Below are 27,030 nucleotides of genomic sequence, written 5' to 3'. Positions count from 1 at the left end.
CATGTTATAGTGCTGCGTTCGAATCATAAAACAATGAAGTAATTTATCTTCACTCACCTAGCAGTTGGTATAAAAAGCCCGATATCGTTTCCCAGCTCTGCCCGGCATCGTCGCCACCCATTGACACCAGATAACCGGAAGTTGTTATTGCGTTGATCTTATCTATAGTTTCCAGGATGAGGTTCAAGATGCCCTGCGAGGAGTTGAGACACAGTATGGGTACGCAAATCCACAAAGAATAAAACGGGAACATTCCTGTTGTTACGAAATCATTGCTTGAATGTATGGCGGGACATGAAATGCTGACAAAATGACATCGTACGGACAAGAATTATTTTCATGTTATAGATTAGCATTCAGTACAGTCGAGAAATTCATGTTATAAGTAGGTGCTTATCTTCGGACTTACCTCTTCTTGAAACAAGTCTTGCCTGTTTCTCAGGGCCTTCAGCTTATTCTGCTTCTCTTCGTGCTCTGTAAATACAGTTAAATACGTCACATAAGTTGGAACGAGACGCGTGACATTCATTACTTGTGAAAATAAGTGTGATTGAGGCATGCAAGCACGCGTTCCACAAAAGACACGGACACATTACGTGTGTTGTACAGAATATGTTCACCATATAAAAGACAGTGTTATGAACAATGACCCTATATTGCTTCGAATCTTTCGTTCAGTGGGTACGAAGTTTATGGTGCCAGCATAACACCAAATATTTGTCTAATTCCGGCTATACAGTATTCCAGGCATTCATACGCACACATAAGAAGTAACAGATGCCAGCAGGCACAAGTGAGCCTTCTCGACGAGTTCTTAACAGCAGCGCAATTGTGATGTTTTAGATGTGATGTGAATGTCGCAATCTTCAGAATAGAGGATATTTATATATGACGTCGTAAAAAGTTACGAACACATAGATCTATTTTGTGTGACAGGCTCAATTCTGTGCACCCAATGGGAGAATCTCGAAGCAACAGTACAAGTTAAGCACTTTGTAAATATACCAGGAAACGTTCCTATGAATGCACGCATTTCCGGTAGTGTGTTAGATTTCAAAGGTGGTGAAATGAGTGATATGTTTCTCACCAATGTCATCTTCCGGTTGGACGAAGTAGTTAATGAGATCCTCGAAGCACATTATCATCTCGTCTTGGTCGATGGTGCTCATCGCGGAATCCTGCCTGCCTGCGCCGCTTTGCATCGCATCCAGGTTTCTGTAAATAAAACAAATAATCCATTCACAAGTTTGTTGCTCACATCAAAAAAGAAAAAAAAAATCTCACACTGAGCCTACAAAGCAGGGAATAAATATTGTAGCATCAGCCTGTATCACTTCTAATACCCATGCCACACGGGTAGAGAAAATGGCATTTACCCCCGAATGCCTTAAGATTTATTGCCATTCACGCGGTGCCACACGGGCGAACGAAATGGCATTCGTGCGAATGCCATTCGCCACCAAATGCCTTCGCGAGAACTCAGTTGACTGAGAAATGCCTACTCTCGACGACACAGCTCGCGAAGTGCGATTTACCTTAAAGTAAATAAAACAAATCATATTCAGCTAAAAATAAAACTTCCCGTCTTTTATTTGCACTAAACTTTTAAAAAAGTGCTTCGACCGTTATACGAAGATCAGGTTGAAATGGTTTAAAATTAATTCAAGTTAAATGTACTGAAGGTGACGCTTACTAACTCGTCTTTGCTCCAGAATTATTCGCTCTTGAGCGTGATGCTTTGCATGGAAACACACAAGTGCTGCCGTGAAAAAGTGAACTCTGCGAACATCTTCTGAGAGATGCGGCAGGCGCCATTTTCTAATTACGCTGTGGATCTGGCTTGTGTTGGCTTAGGGTGCTACGGTCGGCTGCAACGTCGTAAAACAAAGCAAGAAACTACAACTTAGGGCAGCGTAATATGCTTATTTCTATTTTTAATGATTATATGATGAGTATGAAGCATGTAAACCCTTGTTTATTTTTTTTATTGCTATTCTCCCAATGCTCACTTGGAAGGTGCTGCGATCGACATCATCAAGTCAAATGTCATTCGCTTTGGACGTGTAGCAGCGACGGCGAAACAAATGTCATTCGGGAACTGAAGGCCTTCGCCACCAAATGTCATTTTCTATGCCCGTGTGGCACGGGTATAAGTTAGCTATTTCATATTTAAAATAGTATTTTACGCGGAATGCTCAGCAGTGGCCCGTTTGTTAGGGCTTTAATTAAAATCATAACTTGGCAAACAACAAAGTCGAAATGAGCCAGGAGCATAGTTCTGCAAAACTTGTGGAGTTCACTAAAACTGACTAGTGAAGTATATTTTACGCCTTGGGCTCACTCGGATTCCAGCTTACAAAAAGTTTCCTGAGCCTTACTCACTCGGGCTAACGCTCACAAAAGATTTTTTTTAGCGGACCCATTCGGACTCAAACTCGCAATGAAATACTGGCCCGAACTCAACTAGACTTAGACTCCCAGCTGAACATGACTTCAAGTGAGTCGAAGTTAGTGAACTCGTAATTCTTTGGGCTTATAATATCCTCTCCTCTAGCATATCCAATGACTCAAACAACGTAACTCACATTACGATAGAATGTACATTGCATAATGTAATGTTTGGGTGGCGAAACAAGACAAAACATTATTTTTAATGACTGCATTGTCTTAATTATCTGGCGTTCCTTCATGTACATACACGATGAACTTGTTGAAGAGTGATCCACATTTTCGGATGACGCGCGCAGTTCGAGATTCTTCAACTTGGGCACGACTGAATTCGAGGCCGTCGTCCATCTTTCCTTCTTCAGACATGATTGCCTGCGTAGAGTCAGTCAGAGGTATACAGACTGCATTGGTGTTGTACAACGAGTCATGTGCGAACACGTGGCCAACGTATCAATAGTGCGGTGACGCTTGTAGCATCTGACAGTTATTTTCAGTGTTTACGCTGCGCCAGCCTCAAAGTGCTGTGCAAAATTAAAAGGCCCATGCCAGTGGCGAAAGTCTTCACTGCGAAAATTGATTCACTCAGAGATATGTGAAACTTTGTAGTCTTAACTCGAGATAATTAGGATATAACGTAGCGCTGAAATCAAGGTCATAAAAGCTTTCCCAACATAGAGGCACCTTAAGTGACCTTGCGATAAAAGACCCGTTGTACTCGTTCATCGCTTTGAGTTCTTGTGTACATATATGCCAACGTTGTCATGTATATTCGAGCATATGTCTTCACTGTAACGTCGTGATGTTAGTCGTGATACATAGATGTGCCGAAGTGTATGTGCCCTGTTAGTGGAATGGTATGAAGCCTTTCTGTTCTGTACATGCAGTACGTAAATATTTTCTAAACAGGTTGTCTACGAAAAGCGAATCATTTAAAATTTATTTTTTATCACCACATAGGTACAAAGTGTACATAAACAGCAAGGATGGTGGCATAATATTTGCGCATAGACAGTTTGACTTGTCCCACTCCTCGTACAATGATAACAGCAACACGAAACGAACATATATTAAAATTTATTTTTATCACCACATAGGTACAAAGTGTACATAAACAGCAAGGATTGTGGCATAATATTTGCGCATAGACAGTTTGACTTGTCCCACTCCTCGTACAATGATAACAGCAACACGAAACGAACATATACTTGTTACAATATTTAGTTGCGTACTTAGAAGAACACGTATCTCACCTGTTTCTCCTCTACTTTGCCAACTCCGCGTTTTTTAGTCTCGTACGTCTGAAACAAAAAGAAAGGAATAGCCTGTTTCACCAAGCTAAGCTCGTCATCAGTGCTTATATCTTGTGTTCGTTGAGTAAGAGTTGCTGCGGCTTGCATCGTCTTCATGCACTGGCACTATAAGTTGGTAGCATTCATGCAATCATACATGTGTTCATTTATTCGTTCAAAGGCCCGCGAACTACTCTCTTCAACTCTGGCGCAATGTCGTTGCTCTATGAACATATAAAAAAACTAAATTCTAAAGCAACAATGCCAAACAGAGAAGGAGCTATAATTAGATTTTTAATAATATAGATCAGATAAACAGACTGGGGCTGCAAGAAAAGCGTTAATAATACATAATACTTTGCTACATTATGATGCTTTTAATGGCATTAGATGTGCACATAGAATACACGTAGTGTCGAGATTGCGCAAATTAGGGCAACGCGCACAGAAAATTACTACCGAGTCGTTCTGTGGTTGGCAAATGTGTTAATCATGTAATACCAATGTATTTGCATGATTTCTCAAAGTAGCCTAAGCATGCAACGTCTTGCCTTTCGTACATTTTTCTGCTTTTGCCATTCGCAATGTACTGATTTTCTCTGTTACAGCGTGGTACAGTTCCTTTTCTTTTTCAGTGGTTCTGTCGTCTCTTCTTTTTTTTTGTAACGCTTGCTATCATTCATGCCATTGTTGTTTCTCTATAACCGGATAAATTTCCGACAGTCTGTGAGACATTAACGAATGACTCAATTGATTTATGCAATGAATGAGTAAAATTTGACTTTTCGAGTAAAGTTAGGTAAGGTCAATATGAATGTTATCACCTTGTACGATAGCCACAGTCCCGTTTCTAGATGCTGAAGGAACACCGTAGTGTCACCGTATTTGATCAGGGGTGATCCAAGAACCTCTTCTTCTTTTTCATCTAGAACAATCTTTTTATCGTCCTGATAAACAAGAAAAATGGAGATTACAGAGCGTCAAAAAAAAAAAGTTCCCACTCTAATAAAAAAAGCGCAAATAAAGTCAGTCTTTCCATATGCCCAAATTGTAACTACAAGTGAGCCCAAACCTATCTTTAAAAACGCAATTAAGGCTTAAAAGTTCCAAATTTTCAGAAGAAAACTATAAGGGCCTCGTCAGGTGTCAAAATTGAGCAGCGTTGCACAGCGTTGATGCCGACGCGAGTGATGCAATAAATGATCCCCATGCGATGACGTCCCCATATGCCGTCACATTGACGTCACAGATCCCCGGCATTTGAGACGCCATCACGAAGGCACACTGAAATAACATCACGTGACATGAGGACGTCATCACACGACATACTCGCTGGGTGAGAAGTAAGCTGATCGCGGAGTTGCCTGCAATCCTGGAGACTGTAAAAACGACGTTAGGTCCAGAACGCTTTCCATTTGTAGCGCAGCAGGCTCAGTGTATCACTTGATATAAAATAAAAAAACATGGCCTACGCCTTTCACTTCTGCTAGGTGAAGGTGTAAGGGAGCCTGCCATTTTAGAATTATTGGTTTACTTCTTTCTTTGTTTCTTTCGCAATGCGTACCCGAGGAACCTGTCTTCTCACTCGCAGCTTCATTTAAAGTGTGCATGCTCCCAGAAAAGCACAGGACATTGAACTTCGGTATTTCGATCTTACTATAGGGCGTACGACACCCTGGATTGGAAAGACAGCATTTGATTCTTTTTTATTATTTCTAATTCAATTACATAGAACGTGGTGCCACTTGGCAAAGCTGGATATTATGAAGTGAATCAATCGAAAGAAAGATTGCGTATGACGTGGCTGCATTGTAAAAAAAAAGACAAAAGACAAGAGCAGTGAACACTCAAATATCCGTGACGTATCAGTACTAGTTGGCTGTGCATACTCTATACGCGGTGCAATTAAGGCGTCAATTCATCGGCGTTCACGGTTTCGGAGGGAATCGGCTCAAGGCAACGATGGAAGGCTAAACGAATTTCATTTCTCTTATACGTATCCTGAGTCCAGGCATGCTTTGACGGTTTCAAACGTTCAACTGTTGTATCTACTTTACCGAGCAGCGTGGTTACTAACACGAGAAAGCCTCTATAACGCTGTAATGACCGCAGCAAAGCAACTTAGGCTTTCATATAGACATCGTTGTATCAAGGATTGAAGACCTTCGGCATTGCACTTGGCTCTTGGCTACACTACTATGAACTCGCCTTTGTTTGCCTCAAGCAGAACGCTGTAGCCGCGACAGTGGCACGCTCTCGAGGCACGAGGCAGACCTCTCGGTTTTCGCCGAAGGCCAGGTACTGGCCCGTCGTTATGTGGTGGATGCGGAGCGGATATCCCCAGTTCACGAAGCCACCCGCCCACCTGGAAAGAGTGTGAACAATACATATGACTCCGTGAATTCCAAAGTGGTATTTAGAAAAAGCGGTTAACGATTTACAGTTCTTGGTACTTTACTATGGGAGAGCATAAAGCAGTCCCGTGGGCCTCACAGTTGATGAGGCCCCGCTGACAAGTAGTCCGCCGTGTCTCTAGGCACGACGACGGAACGTCCTGGTACCGCACATAGACCGAGTGGTATAAAGTACTTTCCTATCCGTCAATCGGAGGAAATGACACTGCATGTGGTCGATTTGTGTGTGGATGCTCGCCGCAGTTCAGCTGACAACACCACTTAGCTTAAATCTACAATTCCCAAAATAGATCACTTGTGCTCAGATATTTTCACTTTATTTTGCGAAAGTTTGTCGCTTTATAGCTATCGCAAAACTTCAATTTCCAAGTGAGACAAGGCCGCACACGTTATCTCAACGAATTACAGAATGCGTAATATCTTCGCCATCTGTTGTAATAGTATTATCGGGAAACATTTGTACTGACCTCTCCAGCGAGAAGTGCGCTCCTTAAAAGCTTCATAAACACCCTTGAACAAAAAAACAAATTGTCTCAAATACAAAACTACGCAGTCGACGAAACAAGTGCATGCTGAATGAATCCACTACGCTCTACAGTGAGTAACTAGCAGCTCGCTGAGCCTTCAGTACCCTTAAGTTAAATAAATAGTGTAAGAGTGTCGCCACGTGAACATGTAAGCGTAACTTTGCAGCTAATCATAGTGAAGTAAAACAGAGGTGTAGAACAGGATCGATGATTATCCTAAGCTTTGTTAAGTTACGACGCCACACCTCGTGACAGCAATTTGCTGGCGCTCGATGGCGACCGCACGAGAAGAATAAATCAACCGAAGCTGCCCAATAATTAGAACGACGGTCATTAGGCTGACCTTGCCGTCAGCACAGGAAGTTATTAGGATGCAGGAGAGCGCTAGGCGCTGTTTCATATTGCTGACATTTAGGTATGAGCCGTGAGGCACGCGCACGACCGCATTATCTGAGGTTCAGGGTGGTGTTTACGATATCTTGAGTGTCGTACAGTGCCATGACAACATTATGTGTGAACTTATGGTGCCTCACTATGTCTACACTTGGCGCCATAATCGGCGTTATAATGTGACTTTATTTTATGTGTATATGGTTATTTGTTAATTTATTCGCACCCTCATGATAGCTGTTTATGAGAATTCTAGTGTTTTGAGCCCGAAGAGCAGTTGCATAGCAAAGTCACTTTGATCATCGGTTTCATGTTACTATGTGACTATATTTTATGTACACTGTTATTAGTTATTACATTTGCGCCATCATAAACGTTTTCTATGAGAATTCTATAGTGTTTTGTGAGCTCAGTGCAGTGGCGTAGTCGACTAGAACTTTCTTCAGGGGGGGGGGGGGTGAAAGTATAGGGAAGAGTGTTAGAGTATGTTTCGTGTATGTTTACCCTTGCGTATGTGTGTGCGTGGACATATATACACATGCAGAATCCTAACTTTTTACAAATAATTGACACTCCAACCCCCCCCCCCCCCCCACTCCTACTGTCATGCCAGTGGTCAGTTGTAGGTTGTCTCCCCTAGGAAGTCATGCAATGAATGGATCTCGTGCTTACGCGGATCGCTGCTGCTTGAATGACAACCAGTCACTAGAGCTATGATGTGTGTTTAAGTACAGTCATGCTCAATATGAGTTGTAACACGCTGGCAGTGATTAAAGTGACCCCACGCTTGAACAATGACACCAAGAAACGTTAAATTGGTTCAGAAAGCACCACAAATGGAAAGATTATTTAGCGACTTTTTTTTTTTAAATGTAGGTGGTACTTTAAATGTTGGCATCAATTTGTGTACAGAGACCATGTTGCAGGTTATATTGAGCGCGATTGTACATGGCTGATATTTTCAACAATTTTATTACCTTTAAAAACCAGTAACCAGTGCCGCATAAAGGGTCCAACATCCCATAATCAACACATAAATAAAATGTGTAGTAACGTCACTTACTTTGTGCGCACTAACTCCAGCCTCCACAGGGAGCGAGCTTGATTCAGGACAGCCCCGCCTTCGTAGACAATAATGCTGAAAGATTAGAAGAGTATGAGTTGCATTAAATTTGCCACATACCATTGCCAGTAGCTGCGCTCATCTTGTTGACATGAAAACCGTTGTCGATCTGCCTGCCAAGCGACTTCTAAGTGGGGCACGTACATCACACTTGCAGTCTTCTTATTCTTCGTTTCGCTTTTTACTTGATAGTCTATTAATTTATTTCGCCATTTCCAGCTGATAAACGAATCTTTTTTTTTAGTTTTCTATGTCGTGAAGCGAAAAAAACAGTCATGAAGCGTCTAATACACCAGCCCAGCCGTTGAAATGCCTATGAGCTCACGGTAATACCACTGATTTAGTTCATACGGATACAAAACCGCAAGGCTAACAAGCCAAAGTAGCGGCACTCGAAGTAAATTGAATGTATAATAAGGGGCAGGAGATAAAAGTCCAGCAGTATTTTTTTTCTTGATAGACCTGCGCTTCCATATCTTGAAAAGAACCTTTGTAAGCATTGCAGAGTGATTCCACAGAAAAAAACAGTTCTTTGAACCGGCAGACGCAAGTGCTACAGACGCTTGACTAACTAGAAACTATCTATTATTGCATCAGTATAACACATACTATAGTATACAAAAGTTGGACGCCGTCTTCTCCAGACTGCGGTAATGCTACACACTCTGCTATAACCACTCAACAATAAAAGTGTGAACAAAAGCAGCATACCTTCCAAGCAGGTGCGTTGCAATACAAGAACGTGACACCTGCGTACGGGTCTCAATTTCACTTTTCATAACTTAAGGTACGGAACCGTGTTACGCAAAAGATGGTCGCCTGCGGGCAGGACTTCTCGACATTCACGGCCTCAGAACCACGCACCAATAGTCTTTGATAATCTTGTGGTTTGGAACATGCCGAAAGTATTTTTTATCGGTCTGTGAATGTAGCGGTGCTCTATTGTAGTTACTGTTCCGAAACACGATTCAAATATGGTCTGTCCGAGGGATGAAAGTTCGTTCAAATGAGTGCTTACTTCTGACCGGCCTCCTCACTCCAGTTTGGCGGGATTGTAAGGCACTCGTCTCCCCCGTGGAAAAACCTTAGCACTTCACCGCCGAACACATAACCTGTAAAATAGGTAACAAACGCGCGCAGCCATTTTCTGTCATTTTTTTCTGAATGAACAAAAAGTGGCTGACAACAGGAGAATTTTTTATATCATTTTTTGCTGTTCTCTACAAGTGGCTCGTTTCTTTTCCTAAAGCACAGGAAGCGCCAGGGCTATAGCTGAAAGACCTAATAATGTCGCTTTCACGCCGCTATTGACTGAGTGTTCACGCTGGGGAGAAATCATCGGAAGAAAAGCGGGAATAGCGCATAACGTGACAATGACGTCCCAGGCTTGCGAGTGCAGCGGAGAGCCAGCGCCTACTTGCTAATCAGTGACGTGCCTGCTACGTGATCCTCGATTGCCGCTTCTACCTAAATCGATTCTCCTTCGAGTGAATATCTCGTTACGTTCAGTATGAATCATTGACATGTTCTGCTCAACTCTTTTCCTTCACTGGCACGCTGTACTCTTGCATGAGCTACTTCAATCACATAGCCACTGGTTCCTTGCCGTGAATACACCACGGTGCTGCACATTTTTCTTGTTGCTTCCGTGATTTCGCACACGCTTTCAGTTACGCGCTTAAGCTTTTGGTAGGACACGCATCAACAGAAGCAGATTTTTTCCCGTACTCTTCATTTGCAAAGCTTTCCTGCACTATAAAGTTTAGTGCCAGAAATCCCGATAAGAGTGACAGCCACTTGTATTCTGTGAAATGTGGTGAATGCGTATGAAGCTTGGCGTAACTCACCAACGTTCTTTGTCCTACTGGTGCCCGTTCCAAATGGCGCCACTGACCAATGGGTGAGATGAAAGCTGGCGTTCACGATCGTGTCCTCGCCTTCTTTTGCCGTGTGCTGCACCATTTGCAAACATTGTTATTATGCAGCTATCAACGTGCTATTATATACAGCATTACCACCTCTAGCAGTTATATTGAGTTCTACGAAGTTTTTACAAGTAAATATTGTAGGGACGTCACATATCAGAAATATATTCTCTATGCATTCAGAATACACGCTTTTTGTAACAATTGTACGGTATAGGCTGCTTCTTGTTAGTTATACTACAGAAATCAGGCTGACAGCTGCATAACCAGGGACCAGTTTAGTTTTTTTATTTTTGCATTGGTAAGTAATTGTAGCAGGAAATTCACACCAATCAGTGTAGATGAGAGGGAACAACGGGACGAAGAAAGAGTGGGCAGAAAACACCAGCGTTGACAAACACTGCATGTAATTTTTTTACACCGGTAAAAATATTACTGAAAATGAAAAAAAAGGATTAAAATCATTAAATCAGTATCATGTACCAGCTGGCCCTTCAAGACAAACTTCTGCATTCGGTGCACTTGAACAAAATAATTGCAGCATATTTTTTGGGGGGTGGTGTAGTATTCACTCAACTAAAAACAGCAGTAGACAATAGAATCAAATGCCGGTTATCACCATTCAAAATATGAGTACTTCCATTTTAACTTTCCAAATGAGCATGCTACATCATGCAACAAATTTACTGGAATTCACACTCATTGAATCCGCTTTTTCTTACGCTGAAGCAGAGCTCTCACATCATTATTTTAATTATATGACGTTGGCTTCTCACGCAGAAACTGAATATGCCTTATTGAACACCCCAGGACATAAAATACGTGCGTGTAGTAGAGCACCTTTGAAGAAAAAAAAAGAAAGACTGATCAGCACGTGAAGTCATTGAAGAAGTCAATACTTCCAAACAATGTCAATGTGATGTACCCACAATATAAAGCAAATGTTTAATGAGAACACTTTCTGTAGGAACTTCCATGACTTTCGAGATGATCCGATAAAACACCTCTGCATGACAAGAGAAAACCTGCGATGGAAAACACTGTACATTAGGAAACATTCAAAAATGCGAAAACTTGATGCCAAACATTCATGTTCGGCGACATTGCGTGCTACGTGTTTTGATGGGCTACTCAAAAAATATAATGCTTATTTCCCCATAAAGCAGTATTCACACGACATATGTGATTGCGGACGCATCAGTCACGTGACAACCGACGTGATTGAGATTCTTCAGCAGCCAGCATTCACACGAAAGGGTAGAATTCACGCTACTGGCGACAATTTCGGCATTGCTCCCCGATGATCCTAACAACGCCTAGGGCTTCCGTCGTTTCACGAATCGGTTTGCGGGGACCGAAGTGGGAACGCAGGAACGGCTGACGTATGATGACGTAGAACGCAATCTACAGGCCCGAATCGCGATTGGGTCCGCCTTGTGAATACAGTTTAAAGGGGTCCCCGAGTAGTATTCGCAGGAGCTATGGGTAAAGTTCTGTAAAAAGGGGCCCTTTATTCATCAGTGTAGACGTTCATGATTGCAGACACAGCCGCTTAGCCCTCACGTCTTCTGCGCTCATGTTCATCGTTCGTACTACTAGCTTGTGTGTGTGCGAGAGAGAACATTTATTACACAGAGCAGCAAAGCGCAGCAGTTGGTCTCCACTCATACCAGAGCGTGCGCCATAGTAGATAGAGCGCTCAACCACCGAGCCATCTAGTGGCCGCTCCGAGTATTTGCGTGGCTACGACGACCGACAAGGGACAAGCCTCGATCATGAGCTACTTCACATATAAAAGCTGACGAACGCTTCTGTGAAGATTTTTCGCCGATGTCACCTGATGCAGATTCTAACAACATTTCCGCTCGTAACAATATCAAAAATTTTTCTGCGATGCCTGTCATTGCGAAGACACGCTACACCACATCCTGTGTGACTGTCCATTGTATGAAATCCAGAGACAGTCACTGGCATCCGCTTTTGCGCGCATGGACAACAGCCAAATGTCTGTGGACACTATTCTGTCAAGTGCCCAAGGGAAGATATTGCAACAGAAGGCGACGAAAGTTCTGTTGAAATTCCTACGTGACACCGACTTGAACAAGCGACTGTAACAGCACTGTCACACACCGCGAAAGACAAGACTGGACGATGACTGAATGGGCGCGCGTGTGCTGCCGAATGTGCTGTTTCTCTCTTCCCTCTCTGCTCTCTTTCATCTCGCCCTCCCTCTCCCATGCGCAGGGTAGCAAACCGGCTGCCGATAGGCTGGTTAACCTCCCTGCCTTTCTTTTCCCTCTATTTTCCTTCCTTCCTTGCATCACCCCTTCGTCGTGTGCTAAACAGCTTCGCTGGTCATCTGGTTCACAGAGTGGAGTGGCGTGTCAAATATTTACACTATTGCCCTTGAGCGTTACCTTGAACCTGAGAATGCAGAACCCGGATATAACAAAATAATTGTTGTAATGAAGTAATTAAAAATTGTCTTGCAATATATATAGTGTTAGGACTAAACCTCTAAGAAAATTTTTGACATAATGAATTTACTCTTGTGTAAGACGCCACTTTGTTATAATGAGGCATGAACGTATATAGACGCAATAATTTTGTGATGATCACAACCCACGTTTTAGTAGTACACAGTAAAATTACGTGTGAGTGCTCCCTCCTTCTTCCGGTAGATTTGAAATAAGTGTTCCCTTCTCTCTTCCCTCTATTTTCACTGTTTCATCAGCTGTTTTGGCTGCCCAACGAGGGATAATCAAACAATGAATAAACCCGTAATCATTGAAGCATGCTGTGCATTCTTTATTCTCAGCTGCTGTTCTACCACCATCTTGAATATTGACTCGTGGCCAAGCAAGCATCCCCCTCTCCTAATTTTGTAGCATTACCTATCACCACAAGGGACCGGGGGTTCTTTCTTGGCATTTTAGGATATGTTTATTATATAGACATACACCACGGTTACCTGAAAGTAAACAATTACGCGCACTTAAAGAGTACAAACAACACTAGCACGGTATTTTCATAATAAGCGCACAAAAGAGATTGTAAGTGGCGAAGACGATCACAGTAGTTATTCATATCTTTTCGAATACGAGATACTTTCCTCACAAGCGACTTCTCCAGTGTTTTCCGAAATAATGGCTTAAGGAACAGCGATTTGGCATTTATAGGCCACATAATGTTATACAAAACGTAAAAGTAAACATCGTCGAGAATCAAAAAAAGCATGCAGTTAGGTTTAAGGGCAAGCAATGCATGATTCGCACCAAGTATCGTTCGGTGGCGACGCTGACAAGGATGAGGTCGTCCCCTACGCGGACCTTCTCTCCTTCGGACCTCTGCTTGGAGGCCGGGTGAATAGTCCACCAGCACGCCTCGCCTGTAAATGGGTGACAGTGGGGAAGGAAGAACTATTGTGATTTTCATAAAGTCGCATCTATACATCACAAGGAAGGAGATCTTTAGCTTCTGAAGCGAAGCAGTGACTTTTTCTGCGTAAGGCATCACATGGGCAGGCTAACAAAATGGGACTGGCGATAAATCGCAACTGTGTTCATCTAAGAAACTTACGTACATATATAAACAGTGAAAGCGGCATTACCTTTGAGATGATCAAACCGAAAACTACGAGCCCACGGGAAGTCTTACCGAGAAATATTGCATCACAAAACCGCGACATGATTTTGGCGGTTGCATGCATGTTTAGCAGATTTCAAATTTGATACTGTAAGAGTAACGGAAAAGAAACAAAGCGAAATCAACAAAAATGCTTGCAAACTTTTAACGTCATACCAGCGATTCTGGTTAAACTAAAAGTAAAAAAATTTATATTTCATCGTTTTTTTTTTGTCTAGGTGGTGCGTTTTTATAGACGACAGGTGAAGTCTTTCGAGCATAACCAACAGAAAAAATATAGATAAAAACTTCTCTTAAACAAGAGCAGCTTTCCCTATGAAACCAGAGTTGTAACAAAACAACACCAACAATATTTAAAGGTCCAGTGGGGTTGGTCAAAAGAACAAGAAAAGCAGAAGAAATAATGCGAACAAGACTTATAGGTACAAAAGGCTGCAATAAAGCAGGATGAGGAAAACACGACCAACTTTATTAAAAAATCAATGCACAAAACCAAGTGATATCAAAAGTAATCATGTCCTTCCAAGAAGGTTTCTTTGCTATTTTACTAGTGTTTACTTGAGGCATTCTAATGCATTTTAACTGGTCTTTAGGATATAGTAAGTTTCAACGATTTCTCTTTTCGTCCCATGTAGTTCCTTCTTTGAAAAAAACTTGTGCGCGAAAACTCAATTTTGCACTCACATATTTTGCAATGTCCGGCCAAATGGCCCCTCGGTTTTGCTTAACCGACAGCGCCTGCAATCTGGCTCTTCCGTTTTAGCACCGACGCATTTGCCTTACATAAACTTTGCCGCGGTAGCACTCCCTAATACTTAAGAAGAGAGAAAAAAGTACTAGTAAGTCCTACTTGGTAAGCTTTAATATTGGCCCGCAGTGAAATCGTCCTCTCTAGCCAATGACTACTTTTACAAAAGCTAAAACACTCTGCTCGCCGAAGAATATCTTCGCGATATTTACAAGAGCCTTGCCTGAGCCGACAGCGCACACAGTTGGCCCCTACCAATCTATATCTGATGAAATTTGGCTTTTCACTCGCTCTGCGTCGCCACCGCTGTAATACGAAATGCATTGTTCACTGTCACTTGTCGTGCTGGGACGTGTTATCTACGCTGTGATAACATCGGGCTTCTTAACCGTAGACACAGGGTGGTACCACGCGAAATTTAAAGGTGTGCGTAGAACAAGAATGAGGGCAAGTGCCGCATTGCATTTCGGTAAACGTTAGCAATATGCAAATCAGTGCAGGCTGGCTGTCAGACATTGTGATAAGTATACGTTACGGCACTTCCGCTACAGATTCATCTGTTGACGATGACAGGTTTCATGCATGGTATTTTCGAACGCAATAACAGGAATAAAATGTGATTGGAGGGTGACCTGAGAAATTGAATGTTGTGGATGCAAAACCGAGGTTGCCCCACCAATATCGGAAAGATTTAAGATAACAGGCAGGAAAGCACGTATAAATGTTTAAGACGCATGCATGCACATATTAGGGGTAACGGCATCGATTTGCCTTTGAAATACAAAAGCTTTCTGGCGCATTGCAACAATAGGACGATCGACCACTCTCTGCGCAGATGCTGCGGGAGCGCTGTCCTCGCCTTTCGTCGGCTTACAAGGCAGTCAAAGCCATATTGCGCTTTTAGAGCACTACAGGCCCATGTGAACGCCTTTAACTTTTGTGTAGTGCTATCGCTGCTTACGCGTCAGCCCGTTGACTGACAATTTTTTGCCTCTTTTTCTTTTCTTTCCTCTCTCTCTCTCAACTTTATACTCCCCCTTCCCATTCCCCCAGCATAGGATAGCAAACCGGGCATGTGTCTGGTTAACGTCCCTGCCTTCTCTCTTGTTCTTCTTATCCTCCCTTCTTTCCATGCATCCACGAAGCCCTTTCATCGATTTACGCTTCGTCTGTTTACAATGTGTGACAAAGGACTCACTATCGAAAATTGGCGCACGGCACGGGCGCTCTAGCAGTTCGCCATAAAAGGGCGCCATTGTCCTCAGAAGAGGGAAAAGGTAGCGCCAGGCGCAAACTTTCGAGCGTGCCGTGCGCACTGTTCAACCTTCGTGGTATTATGGGCGCCCTTTCTTTTCGGTTTATCTATTTTCTTGCTCCAGAAAGATTGTTTAAGTGTACAAAGGCAGGAGCGATTATTTTCTTTTGCTGTAGCGCAATTCACAAAGAGTGTAAGGATCTGACCACACCCGAAAATTGTGGTTGCGGTAGCAATTCGCACGACATTGACGCAATGGGCTCGTCCACTATAATAACACAGGCAAAGGAAGATATCACTTTGTAACAAATTAAAAAGAGTGCACTGCGAGCTCTCGGGCATTATAGTAAAGCGATGTGTGTGTTCGTATTCGGCTGCTGACCCGCAGGTCGCGAGATCAAATCCCGGCTGCTGCGGCTGCATTTTCTATTGATCCGAGAATGATGTAGGCTCGTGTGCTCAGATTTGGGCGCACCTTGAGAAACCCCAGGTGGTCGAAATTTTCTGAACCTTTCACTGCGGCATCTCTCATAATCATATGGCAGTTTCGAGACGTTAAACCCCGCATATCAATCAATCGTGTGTGTGTTCGGTGCACTTTGTTTTCGCAGCACAAAGAGCGCAAAGTTTCATAGCACAAAGTTCCATTCAACGTACGTTGCGGGATGTCACGTACCCTAAGCAGTAACGACACGTATGACGTCACTCCATAACCAGCATATCTAATTAAAGCGAAAGGTTTCAGCTGGTATGGCATAATATTGCAATTTTCAGCCGACTATCGCCATTTTCAACAAACGCCAGTGCCATTGGTTCACCCGTGTCAATGGGAAACTCCGTAACCTACGTCATGCCGCTTCGTGGCCATCGCTATTATGCCTGTATCGCCGCTGCCAGATCCAGAGCCGACAACGACGTGCCATTCGGCAGCAGTGATGACAAACGTGACGTTTCTAAAGTGACGTGACTATCTCGCGTTTGAAGGCGATCGGAAGTTCGCCCATTGTGCTTTCAAGGACACGGACGTCCGAGTCGCAGATAGCCTTACGCGACTGTTTTGCCCAGCTGCTGTAAAATATGTTTCTAGGCAGTGGCAGTGATCGATTCAGATATCTGGCTGGTATTTTGTGTTCTCGGAAAGTTACTATAGTGGTCCATTAAATTGTCAACAATATAGTAAAGCTACTACTACTACTACTACCACTATCTCTCAAGAGGAAGGTATATAACAGCTGTATCATGACAGTACTTAGCTACGGAGCAGAAACCTGGAGACTTACAAAGAGGATTCAGCTTAAAATGAGGACGAAAGAGCGAGCAATGGAAAGAAAAATGGTAGGTGTATCCTTAAGAGACAACAAGAGAGCAGAGTGGATTAGGGAACAAAGGGGGTTAAGGATATCATAGTTGAAATCAAGAAGAGGAAATAGACATGGGCCTGGCATGTAGTGCGTAGACAGGATAACCGCTGGTCATCAATGGTAACTAACTTGATTCCCAGAGAAGGCAAGCGGGTTAGGCGGAGACAAAAGGTTAGGTGGGCAGATGAGATTAAGAAGTTTGCGGGTATAAATTGGCAGCTGCAAGCACTGGACCGAGTTAACTGGCCTAACGTGGGAGGGACCTTTGTCCTGCAGTGGATGTAGTCAGGCTGATGATGATGACTACTACTTTTACAAGAACAAATAAAAATAATAAGAGGAAAAAGAAGAAGAAAAAGAAGAAGCAGAAGAAGAAGAAGCATAACAGTACCTGCGGTTTAATGTTCCAAAGCCAACTTATTATTATTATAGGCGCTGTGGTTGAGGGCTCCGCAAATATCGACCACATTGTGCTTTCCATCGTGCACTGACAACGCGCAGTACATATGCCTCTACCATGTCATCTTTATCGAAATGCGAGTGCCAAGGCTGAACCCGCATCATCCGAGTCAGCAGCAGAGCACCGTAGCCACTGACCAACCATGGCGGGCGTAGTTAAAGTGTTCAATCGTCCGACTTTTATGTACAATCTCAAAAAAAAAACAGAACTAGGCAAATATAGTGTACTGATAACAAACCTTTCTGACTCAAAGCCGCCTTCTTTTTCACTTTTTCTTTTTCTTTAAGCCAGAATTCTCACCTAAGGCTGCGCACAAGTTTGCAGTGAGCCCAGCTTTTTTACAACAAAGGCTTGTATTTTTTCTCTGCGTTATTTACTATGCACCGCTTGCACTTGTATAGCACTCAGACTTCCTTATTTTATTTGTTACGCGAGCCTGCGAATGAGTAAATGGCTCGAAAACTCTCAAAACAATTCCTTGTGGAACTACATACAGGGATGAAGTAATCGCGGCTGTTCGTTAGTCGTTTGTTGTTGAAATCATTATTTAGGTAATGATTCTGGCAAGAGAAAAAAATCGACATACATGCTTAAAAGACAGAAACAGAACACCAAACAGCAAGGACTGCGCGCAAAATAAAAAACAAAACAACAAAAAAAAGACAAAGACGAGGAGAAGAATTCACCAGTAGCGCCAGTCAATTTGACTGAATTCTCGCGTTCAACCAAGCAGTTCATAATGTCTGCACGAGTCCTTTGTTCGAAATGTACGTTTAATGGTCTCCGAGTACACAGCGACAACATCTCCGGGTGGATCGAGAGAGGCCATTATTTGGATTGCCATGACAACCACTGTGATCGTTGTTTATTCTAGATCGTTAAGTACGCTCCGCTCAACTTCCGCTCAACGTCTCCCACGCAAGCACATGCATAAAAAAGGAACGGGACTTCGAGAGATCCGCATGGCAGCGCCAACCGTGAGACACAGGAGAAAAGCGAGAGCATAATGAGGAGCACTGTTGTCGAAACTGAACGGCAGGACGATACTTACAGCACGAGAACGTCGTTCTGTTCCCGCGCTATAACAATCGTCATGTCATACCAACCAGCCCAAACAGCCACACTTCTACGAGCGGTAGGAGCTACATTGCGACAGGACCAATTCGACGGGACGTGACAGTACTGCCAAACTTTGTTGCTCTTTCGAATGATTTGATTGATATTTGAGGTTTAACGCCTCAAAGCCACCATATGATTATCAGAGACGCCGTAGTGACGGGATCCAGAAATATTGACCACCTAGGGTTCTTTAACGTGAATCCAAACCTGGGCACAGGGGATTAAAATATTTTTGACTACACCTATATTGTTTTTCTTATCGAAGAAATGTGTGATAAAGAGGTAAAGCCACCTGTATAGCTAGCTACACGTATGTCTCGTTTCATACATGTGTCATATATAGTTTTCCTTTCGTGAAGGGTGTTGTATCAGTTTTATAAGCAATCTCTTATGAAAGTAAGTGCCGTGAATAAATTCGGTAAATTTCAGTTTAAAAAACATAGTTTAAAAAGAGCATGATTCACTCAAGTGGTCATGCTAACGCAGTAGTGATTGGCGAAGGATATTTAAAGCGTATCAATATTCAACTCTAAGTAGCTCCGAAAAATTTTGATGAGAAAAAAAGAGGAAAAACTACTCCAGGAGACATCTTTGATATGTTCAGCATATGTTACCGCCTTGGTCGCCTTTTTCTGTAACGACTCACTAAGCTCTGAATCAAAAATTCTTGCTCTGTAGTGGATCAATATATTCTAAAATAAAGCTTGAAACTGCTTTTTTGTGTGATTTGCTTTTAATATATATTCACATGTTCGCGCGTTTGTTTTTTTCTACTTTTCTTCTTAAATTTTAATGAATTCATATTTTGGCGCTTTCAATTCACACATTCTCAGTATTAGAGCAGCCAGTGTTTCAAACGGCCCGGGAAGTAGGCCGCACATTCACGAAATTTCTCGTAAGATGACCTCTCAAATAGGGGCACAATAAAATATTTTCCGAGTGCAGGAGGATCACAAAGGTTTATGCATAAACAGGCATGTCTTTGGGTATATATAAACACATGTAAACATTACTTTGAAGGGGGTGCAACCCCCAATCACCCCTCCTTGTAGCCTAAATCTACCTATGCTAATGATCTCAGCCACTCCTAAGTGTGAGACCGTCACTAACAAGGTTGGCTGGCCAGTCTCAAACTGTTCTTATGAATTAAAAACATTATTCTTGATTATCACGTTGTGTGAATTACGTGATCCTATGGCGTCTTACGAACGCGAGAATCTAAGTGAGGGGCGGGGGGGGGGGGGGGGGCACTGCAGGTTTCATGGCTCCCTCGTTCTTTTAACTATCAAACTTATCTTCGAATATTACCGCAGTCTTACCTTGACAGTGATCTTGTAAGCCGACATCGAAGGCAAGTTTGTCGTTGTAGGAGCTGCTCGAAAGGCAAGCCAGGTACTGCGATCATGAATTGCGACAAAAACAAAAGAAAATCAAAAAAGAGCAGCAGGGTAGGATTACGATTTCGTGCATAGTGACATTGATCATGCCAAGAAACACGCAACATATTAAAATTGAGCCTCTAAAAATCCACCAAATTTCGTTTGCATACGATGACAATATGAGTAAGCACACAGTGCAGTATTCACCAGTCCTACATGCCACCTATAATTATACGATCGGATTAGATTACAAACCGCAGCATAATGGAAAATTACTCAACGCCTCAGACAAAACAATTCTGTATTCTATGCACCTATTTGTTTCGCACGGTACTTTGTGAAGAACAGGCTCGGAAAAGCGGGCGCTACTTGCAAATGTCAAAAAAAGAGATTTCTCTAAAATAATACAACGTTCAGATAAACGAGCATAGCGACAAGCGCAAAGTGAAAACCTTTACCATGTTAGCGTGTACCAATTTCAAGCATCCCATTACACTCAAGTATGTTTAGCACGATAGGCCAACAAGAAGTTCTACTATAGTTTATTTATATTGCTTTGAAACGATGGCATGCAACCTATCTGTTTGTATCAACCGTTTATCACAAGCACCAAATAATATAAGCGTTTAGAAGAAACCACAATATAGTGACAATTGCAGTCACAGGGCAAGTCGCACCAGACATTGAGGACATTCGATGCCTTTTCAAGAAACTAGGTCACGGAGAAACTTTGCTACAGCGGAGGCAGACAATGGTTCAAGGATAACTCGCCCCAAACGCTGCTTGCTCTAAACCTCCTTCGAAAGTCTCGGGAAACAAGTGTTTGGTGAAATGTCAAGGAGACGTGCTTGTGGAGCGCCCATACCATGTTGCTATTCTGGTGCCTCAAGAGCACAGCGTGGCCGTACAGCAGAGTTCTGTGGCCCGACTGCGTTCCTTTGCCCTGAAAGAAAAAAAATTACAAACACATATCAGGGCTTCACATATGTTTTCAAACACGAACGAAGGTAATTACTTTTTTCACGAGAAGACACACATCCGATATACCTTTCCTCAAGGCCAAATGAGATGGCATGTTTAGATAGATAGATAGATAGATAGATAGATAGATAGATAGATAGATAGATAGATAGATAGATAGATAGATAGATAGATAGATAGATAGATAGATAGATAGATAGATAGATAGATAGATAGGTAGATAGATAGATAGATAGATAGATAGATAGATAGATAGATAGATAGATTATTTGAAGATAAGTTTCTTCTTTGAATTTGAGTAAATGACTGATTGATTGGTTGATTTTGTTGTGACACCAATCACTGGAATAATTACACGCTTACCATTTCATACAAAGAACGTACCCTTAGCGCAGCACACATGATCGTGCACGTGCACAAATATGTCATATGCAGATATGCATTATGAGTTCTTTGAAACACTCGTTACATATTTTGTATGTCATATTTTTTAATTACATAGTGTGATGGTTTCTTTTTAGAATATGATATATTTTTTACAATATTCTCAACATGCCTCGTCCCATAGGAACAAAAGCTTAAAATTATGACCTGAGAATAAAGAATAATTCCTAATTGCGTTTTCCTTAGCGTTTTATTTCTCTACCGATTAGAGGTACTGGCCAGATTTTGTTGATTTGTTGATTTGTTTATCTGAAAAAAGAGCGCGCTGTTGGACAGGATTGAGTAAATTTGATTCAGGGGCTTTAGAATTGAGGCCTCCTCCACCCACCATATCTGAAAGCTAGAATAAAAAGAAAGCCGCAGTGGAAGTTCGAGCCTCTGGTTTCTCTGTCTGTCCATACTTGTTTTTTTTTTCTTTCTTCTAAAGTTTTTACTAAGCAGTTGCAATACAAGATGTCGTTGCAGCGATGGCGCTACTCTTGCAAGTAAAAACCGAGAAAACGACTTTCTCTATGCGTTTCACCTTGGCGTAGATAAATTGCCTCCGTTTTTTCTTCAAGCGTACGTTGTCATAGCAGCGGACTCCTGAAACGAAGGTTTGTTTTTCTTACGCACAGTTCTATACCCGTTTGGCGGCGCACGCCGCCAGCCGGCGGATGGGAATCAACTCCGTGTTTCGACCGCGTTTAAATAACATAAATCACATCACAGACAATACATCAGCGATACCACATCAGTGATGTCACGTCACAGACATTACACTCAGACATTACATCACAGACATCACATCAGCGGTATCAGATGAAATACGTCACATCACAGATATTACATCACAGACATCACATCCGCGGTATCACATCAGAGACTTCACATCACAGATATTACATCAAAGACATCACATATGCGATATCAACAGACGTCACAACACGGACATTACATCACAGACATCAGATCGGCGTTATCACATTAAAGACTTCTTTCCTGTGTCTCCTCCGCAGCCTACACGAAGAGAAATCTGGACAGTGAGCCGTTGCTTGCCACGCTACAGCACTGACTCGCTATCTCCGGTGTTCGCTGCCAGGGGCAGTGCGAAAAACTGCTTTAATGGTAGGGGGGAGCCGGGTGATAAGTATTTCACCACCCTTTACGTAGTGCCATGCACTCACTTTATGTAGGCATATAAACAGACATGCAGTGCTAAAACGTTTCAGGCAGCCGATATCACCACCCACCACCAACCCCCTCCATTCATCACTAGGCAAAGGTTCCTGCTAATATTCCACATGCTTGGTGTGACAGCGTTCGATCAGTGCATTTTCTTTGTTGCGCATTGACTATGAAATCCCCCACTATCCGAAACACGTGCAATGGTAATGCGCTTTGCTAGGAAACCCGGAGAAAGATGGCAGGTTCCGAGAATAACGTGCACCTTTGTGGATGCAACCAAGGCAGAAACTGAAGTGTTCAATGGCATCTCGCAGGCTAGAAAACAAGGGAAGCGATAATTTGTTATCGAAGACGATATGCGGCACCGACCGGCGGCATCCTACCTTTTCTTCCCGAGACGAGAACAAAAGGGAAGAAAAGTGAGCGGTATACATCACGACTGGCCCTTGAAGAAGCAATAGGCATATGCAAGATCGGAGCAATGTTTCCTTGAAGTCCCATTCGGGGCATACCCAAGGCTGGTAATATGTCAAGGCTGGCGCGCTCAATACCAGCCACACAATGTGCTGAAAATAACTGCGCACGCAGTGACTCTGTACACGTGTACAACTTCGGATATCTGGACCAATCTTTGGTGCCCTTCTTGCTTATCACGTAGTTCGAGCGCAGAACAGATGCCTGGAGCTTGCTGCTGTAACTTCAATGGCGTTGCAACGTAGTGTGCACGAATTACGACAATATTCTTTTGAAAAAAAGGGGGCTTCGTTAAGTAAAGCGCATAAATGTACCTGTCATCTTTATTTCGGGACTACAAAGCTACGAGCTTCAGCGCACCTAGAACCCAAAGATTCTATACCGACTTCCACGCTTAGAGCAAAAACAAAAAAAAAAGGTGCAATACAGAAATAAATTATAGGCCCGTGCCGGCACGTCTATCATGCGTGTAGACGTTGCAAGAACTACGGCAGCATGGGTGGTTCTCCTTTGGAACAGCCGGGTCGTGCTCAGCAACGCTCGCCTTGTTCTACACTCAAACAACCAGCCGAGCGTAGCTAAAAGGGGAAACGGGCTTTTGTGTTCCCTGTCGAGCCACTGCGAAGAACGGAGGCGTAGGCAGTGTGTGTCGGCTTTCGAAGCAACAGAACGAGACTCAGTTTATTCTCGCAAGAGCGTTTGCTTGAATCTCGCGTGAAAAACGCCACCATAGGGGCCCCATTTGCAGGCTTTTTGTCTCCTGAAGCGAGAAGAAGGGCGGGCTTCTTAGGGGCTTCCGTTACTCCGTGCTCCACTTATTTCAGAGGCAGGCATCAGACGGGATACTCTGCACAGCGTCTGTAGCCTGAATCAATACTGAAAGCTTGACTTACACTGTGGCTATACATGCCTAAAGCAAGAGATAATTTTAATTTTTTTCGTTGCAAAAACTTATCTTGTTGTCAGACATGCGTAAAGCAAGAGGCAAATTCAGTTTTTTCGTTGACGTTCATCCTTTTATGGGTTCACGGGTTAGTAAAAAAGTATGCCCAATAGAGAACGTTAAACATGGTGGCCATAAAAGGGCACAACCATAGACACACGGAACTAACAATCCTGCAATTTACGCATTACGGTTCACGCCTTAAGGAAAATATCGACAGTGAGGTTATCATTACCTCATAGTAAGCCCAAGAGATAACATTAAACATGGTGGCCATAAAAGGGCACAACCATAGACACACGGAACTAACGATCCTGCGATTTACACGTCTTGGTTCACGCCTTAAGAAAAATATCGGCAGTGAGGTTATCATTACCTCATAGTAGGTTCATAATATTAGGAACGAAGCTCCTTATAGCGGCACCCGTTCATCCCACGTAGTATTTAACAAGTATAACATTTTGACCTCCAAGGTGGTGCCGGTGAAACACTTCTTCTGTGCGTTGTTGAACAATAAAAAATAGTGCTCAATGTACATGTCAATGGCTGCTAATGGGGAATGAGAGACAGGAGCATTCGGCTTTTAGTTAATGCGCAGGCTGCGATCACCATTAGCAGCCATTGGCATGTACATTGAGCACTATCTGACAAGAAAGGGTTGCTACGTTATACTCGCTGGGTGTAACCTCCTTAGCTTTAGAAAGGTTTAGCGAGCGTTGAGCCGCAGTGCCATGAATACAATGAACTTGTATATACCATGAATGAACTCGAGGTGGTTAAAAGTGGGAAGTAGATACGAAGCGCAAGCCGTAAGAAAGTAGAAGCCGCATTCTCCGCCTCTCCCTTCCCATTAGCAGCCATTGGCATGTACATTGAGCACTATCTGACTAAAAAAGTTTGCTACGTCATACTCGCTAGGCGTAACCTCCTTGGTTTTCGAAAGGTTTAGCGAGCGTTCGGCCGCAGTGCCATGAATACAGTGAACTAGTATATACCATGAACTCGAGGTGGTTAAAGGTGGGATGTGGACCCGAAGCGCAAGCCGTAAGAAAGTGTGCGTGTGCCACCTCTCGTTTAGTCCTTGGAATGTCCGCTGGATGGCGGTGCTTCTCTATGGGAAATATATGATGAAAAGATGCGAGATGGTGGTACTTGGAGTGTTGAATAGATGGACGAACGGACACATAGACAGATGCATGGATGGACGCATGAACGGACGCAGGGGCGGCTGCATGGACGAACGCAGGGACGGACGCACGAACAGACGCACGCACAGACGGGCTGATGGACGCATGAACGGTCACACTGACGGACGCATGGACGGACGGAAGCAAGAACGAATGAACGGACGAATTCTTCGCCCCACTCTCCATCATTCACTCCGTGGATATGCTGCCATTTTTTTTATTCAAGCGAACACCGAAGCACCTAAACGAAAAAAAAAATAAAATGGCTTGTAGTAGAGAAACAGGTCACAACTGGTCACTAGCAGTCATCCTACTGTCGTCAAAATGTGCTGTAAACGCATATGTTAAGAATCTTACGGATACACTAAACTTCGCTGGCTGTTTCGCAAAATAGTCAAGATATTAAAGCTATTGAGTTAACTCTTTATTTAGGTGCACGCAAATGACACATGTTGGAATGCTATAAACAGTCGTTAACTCCTTTAGTATCTATAGTAACTTTTTATCTATTATTATATCGCCCATAACACCGAGAAAGTTACCGCCAACGATTATTACAGTATTGCGCTGGTGTTTCGCCCTGCTTCCCAGTGAATTCATCACGTCATGCAATACGAACGCTACACGGATGGCTAAACTTGGAGATTTATGGGGTTAGTTATGTTTTCGACCGTACCCGACCTTGGTTAACGCACGCTAACGCATTCGTAAAAAGAGTTACTGACCGTGTCCGAGTTAGCAGCCGTGACCATCTCCTGGAGGGCCCGCACCGACAGGGCTTGTTCCAGCACCAGCACGCATGACAGCATCTCCGGAGGAAAGTTCTGTTGGCATGACAGAATGGTAATGTTAGCGCAATAGGTAGAAAGAAAATGACTCCCCCTCCGAAAAGTTGTATACAATGCAAGCACCGACATATAAAGGTTCCAGCCAACATTAGCATCATCATGCTCAGCACAACAATAAATATTGGGGTTTAACGTCTGAAAACCACCATATGATTATGACAGACGCCGTATAGTCGAGGGCTCCAGAAATTTCAACTACCTGGGCTTCTTTAACGGGCACCTAAGTGTAGGCATAAGGGCCTCAAGAATTTTCACTTCTATCGAAACTGCAGTCATGATCAGCATCGTCGTCGTCATTGTTATTAGGTTTATCATTATTGTTATGTGCGTAGTGTACAGATTCTTCCTTATTCCGTATTTAAGGAAGCCTTCCGCATAGTTGTGCATATACCATATTATTTTTAACTTTCCTTACTTCATTTTCGTCGTCTCGTTTCATTTTTTTCCTTTTTCGTGCGCCTACACAAGGACCACGTGGCTGCTCCTAGGTATGTTACAGAAACTATTGGTTGAGATATCGTTTATTGAATGATTGATTCATTATTTAAAAAAATGACAGGAGAAAGCCTCGGGTTAGGAAGACGGTATGAGTTTTCCGTGTTTTATTTTAGTCCTACTCTTCTTTCTTACTTTCGTTAGGACAAATCTCTACGTTCTTACAGCTAATGAATGAGGAAATAGCGCGTTGTCATTTAGCGCATCACTAAGGGTCCTTGAACGAAATATGAGTTAGGTAACTTCACGTACATCTATATAGACATATTAATTGTCAAATGCACCCTTAATTGCTGTTATGACATATATGCCATCCCATCAATCAGTGGCGGTTGTAGTGAAGGCTGGTTGTGTGCACGCCACGGACTCTTCGAATTCTTGAGAAATTGCTCGGCAGAACGAAAGATG

At 42.9% G+C, this 27,030-nt stretch overlaps 1 protein-coding gene across 1 annotated transcript in view; it reads right to left on the bottom strand.

Moving 5' to 3' along the window:
* RyR (Ryanodine receptor) overlaps nt 1-27,030 on the bottom strand; it is a 285,153-nt gene that overhangs the window by 179,953 nt on the left and 78,170 nt on the right. Inside the window, exons 3-16 of the mRNA XM_075871638.1 lie at nt 26,005-26,103; nt 20,949-21,026; nt 20,024-20,099; nt 13,392-13,504; nt 10,039-10,144; nt 9,210-9,303; nt 8,132-8,206; nt 5,946-6,102; nt 4,562-4,684; nt 3,699-3,746; nt 2,699-2,820; nt 1,088-1,215; nt 410-474; nt 58-193 (exon numbers count right to left, since the gene is read on the bottom strand). Of these exons, the coding sequence (XP_075727753.1) occupies nt 58-193; nt 410-474; nt 1,088-1,215; nt 2,699-2,820; nt 3,699-3,746; nt 4,562-4,684; nt 5,946-6,102; nt 8,132-8,206; nt 9,210-9,303; nt 10,039-10,144; nt 13,392-13,504; nt 20,024-20,099; nt 20,949-21,026; nt 26,005-26,103 (1,420 nt within the window). The remainder of the gene's footprint in view (nt 1-57; nt 194-409; nt 475-1,087; nt 1,216-2,698; nt 2,821-3,698; nt 3,747-4,561; nt 4,685-5,945; nt 6,103-8,131; nt 8,207-9,209; nt 9,304-10,038; nt 10,145-13,391; nt 13,505-20,023; nt 20,100-20,948; nt 21,027-26,004; nt 26,104-27,030) is intronic.

Source organism: Rhipicephalus microplus, chromosome 8 (genome assembly GCF_043290135.1).
Source record: "Rhipicephalus microplus isolate Deutch F79 chromosome 8, USDA_Rmic, whole genome shotgun sequence".
Classification (NCBI taxonomy): domain Eukaryota; kingdom Metazoa; phylum Arthropoda; class Arachnida; order Ixodida; family Ixodidae; genus Rhipicephalus; species Rhipicephalus microplus.
Note: the sequence above shows the minus strand (reverse complement) of the source record. Positions and strands in the feature narration are given on the sequence as shown.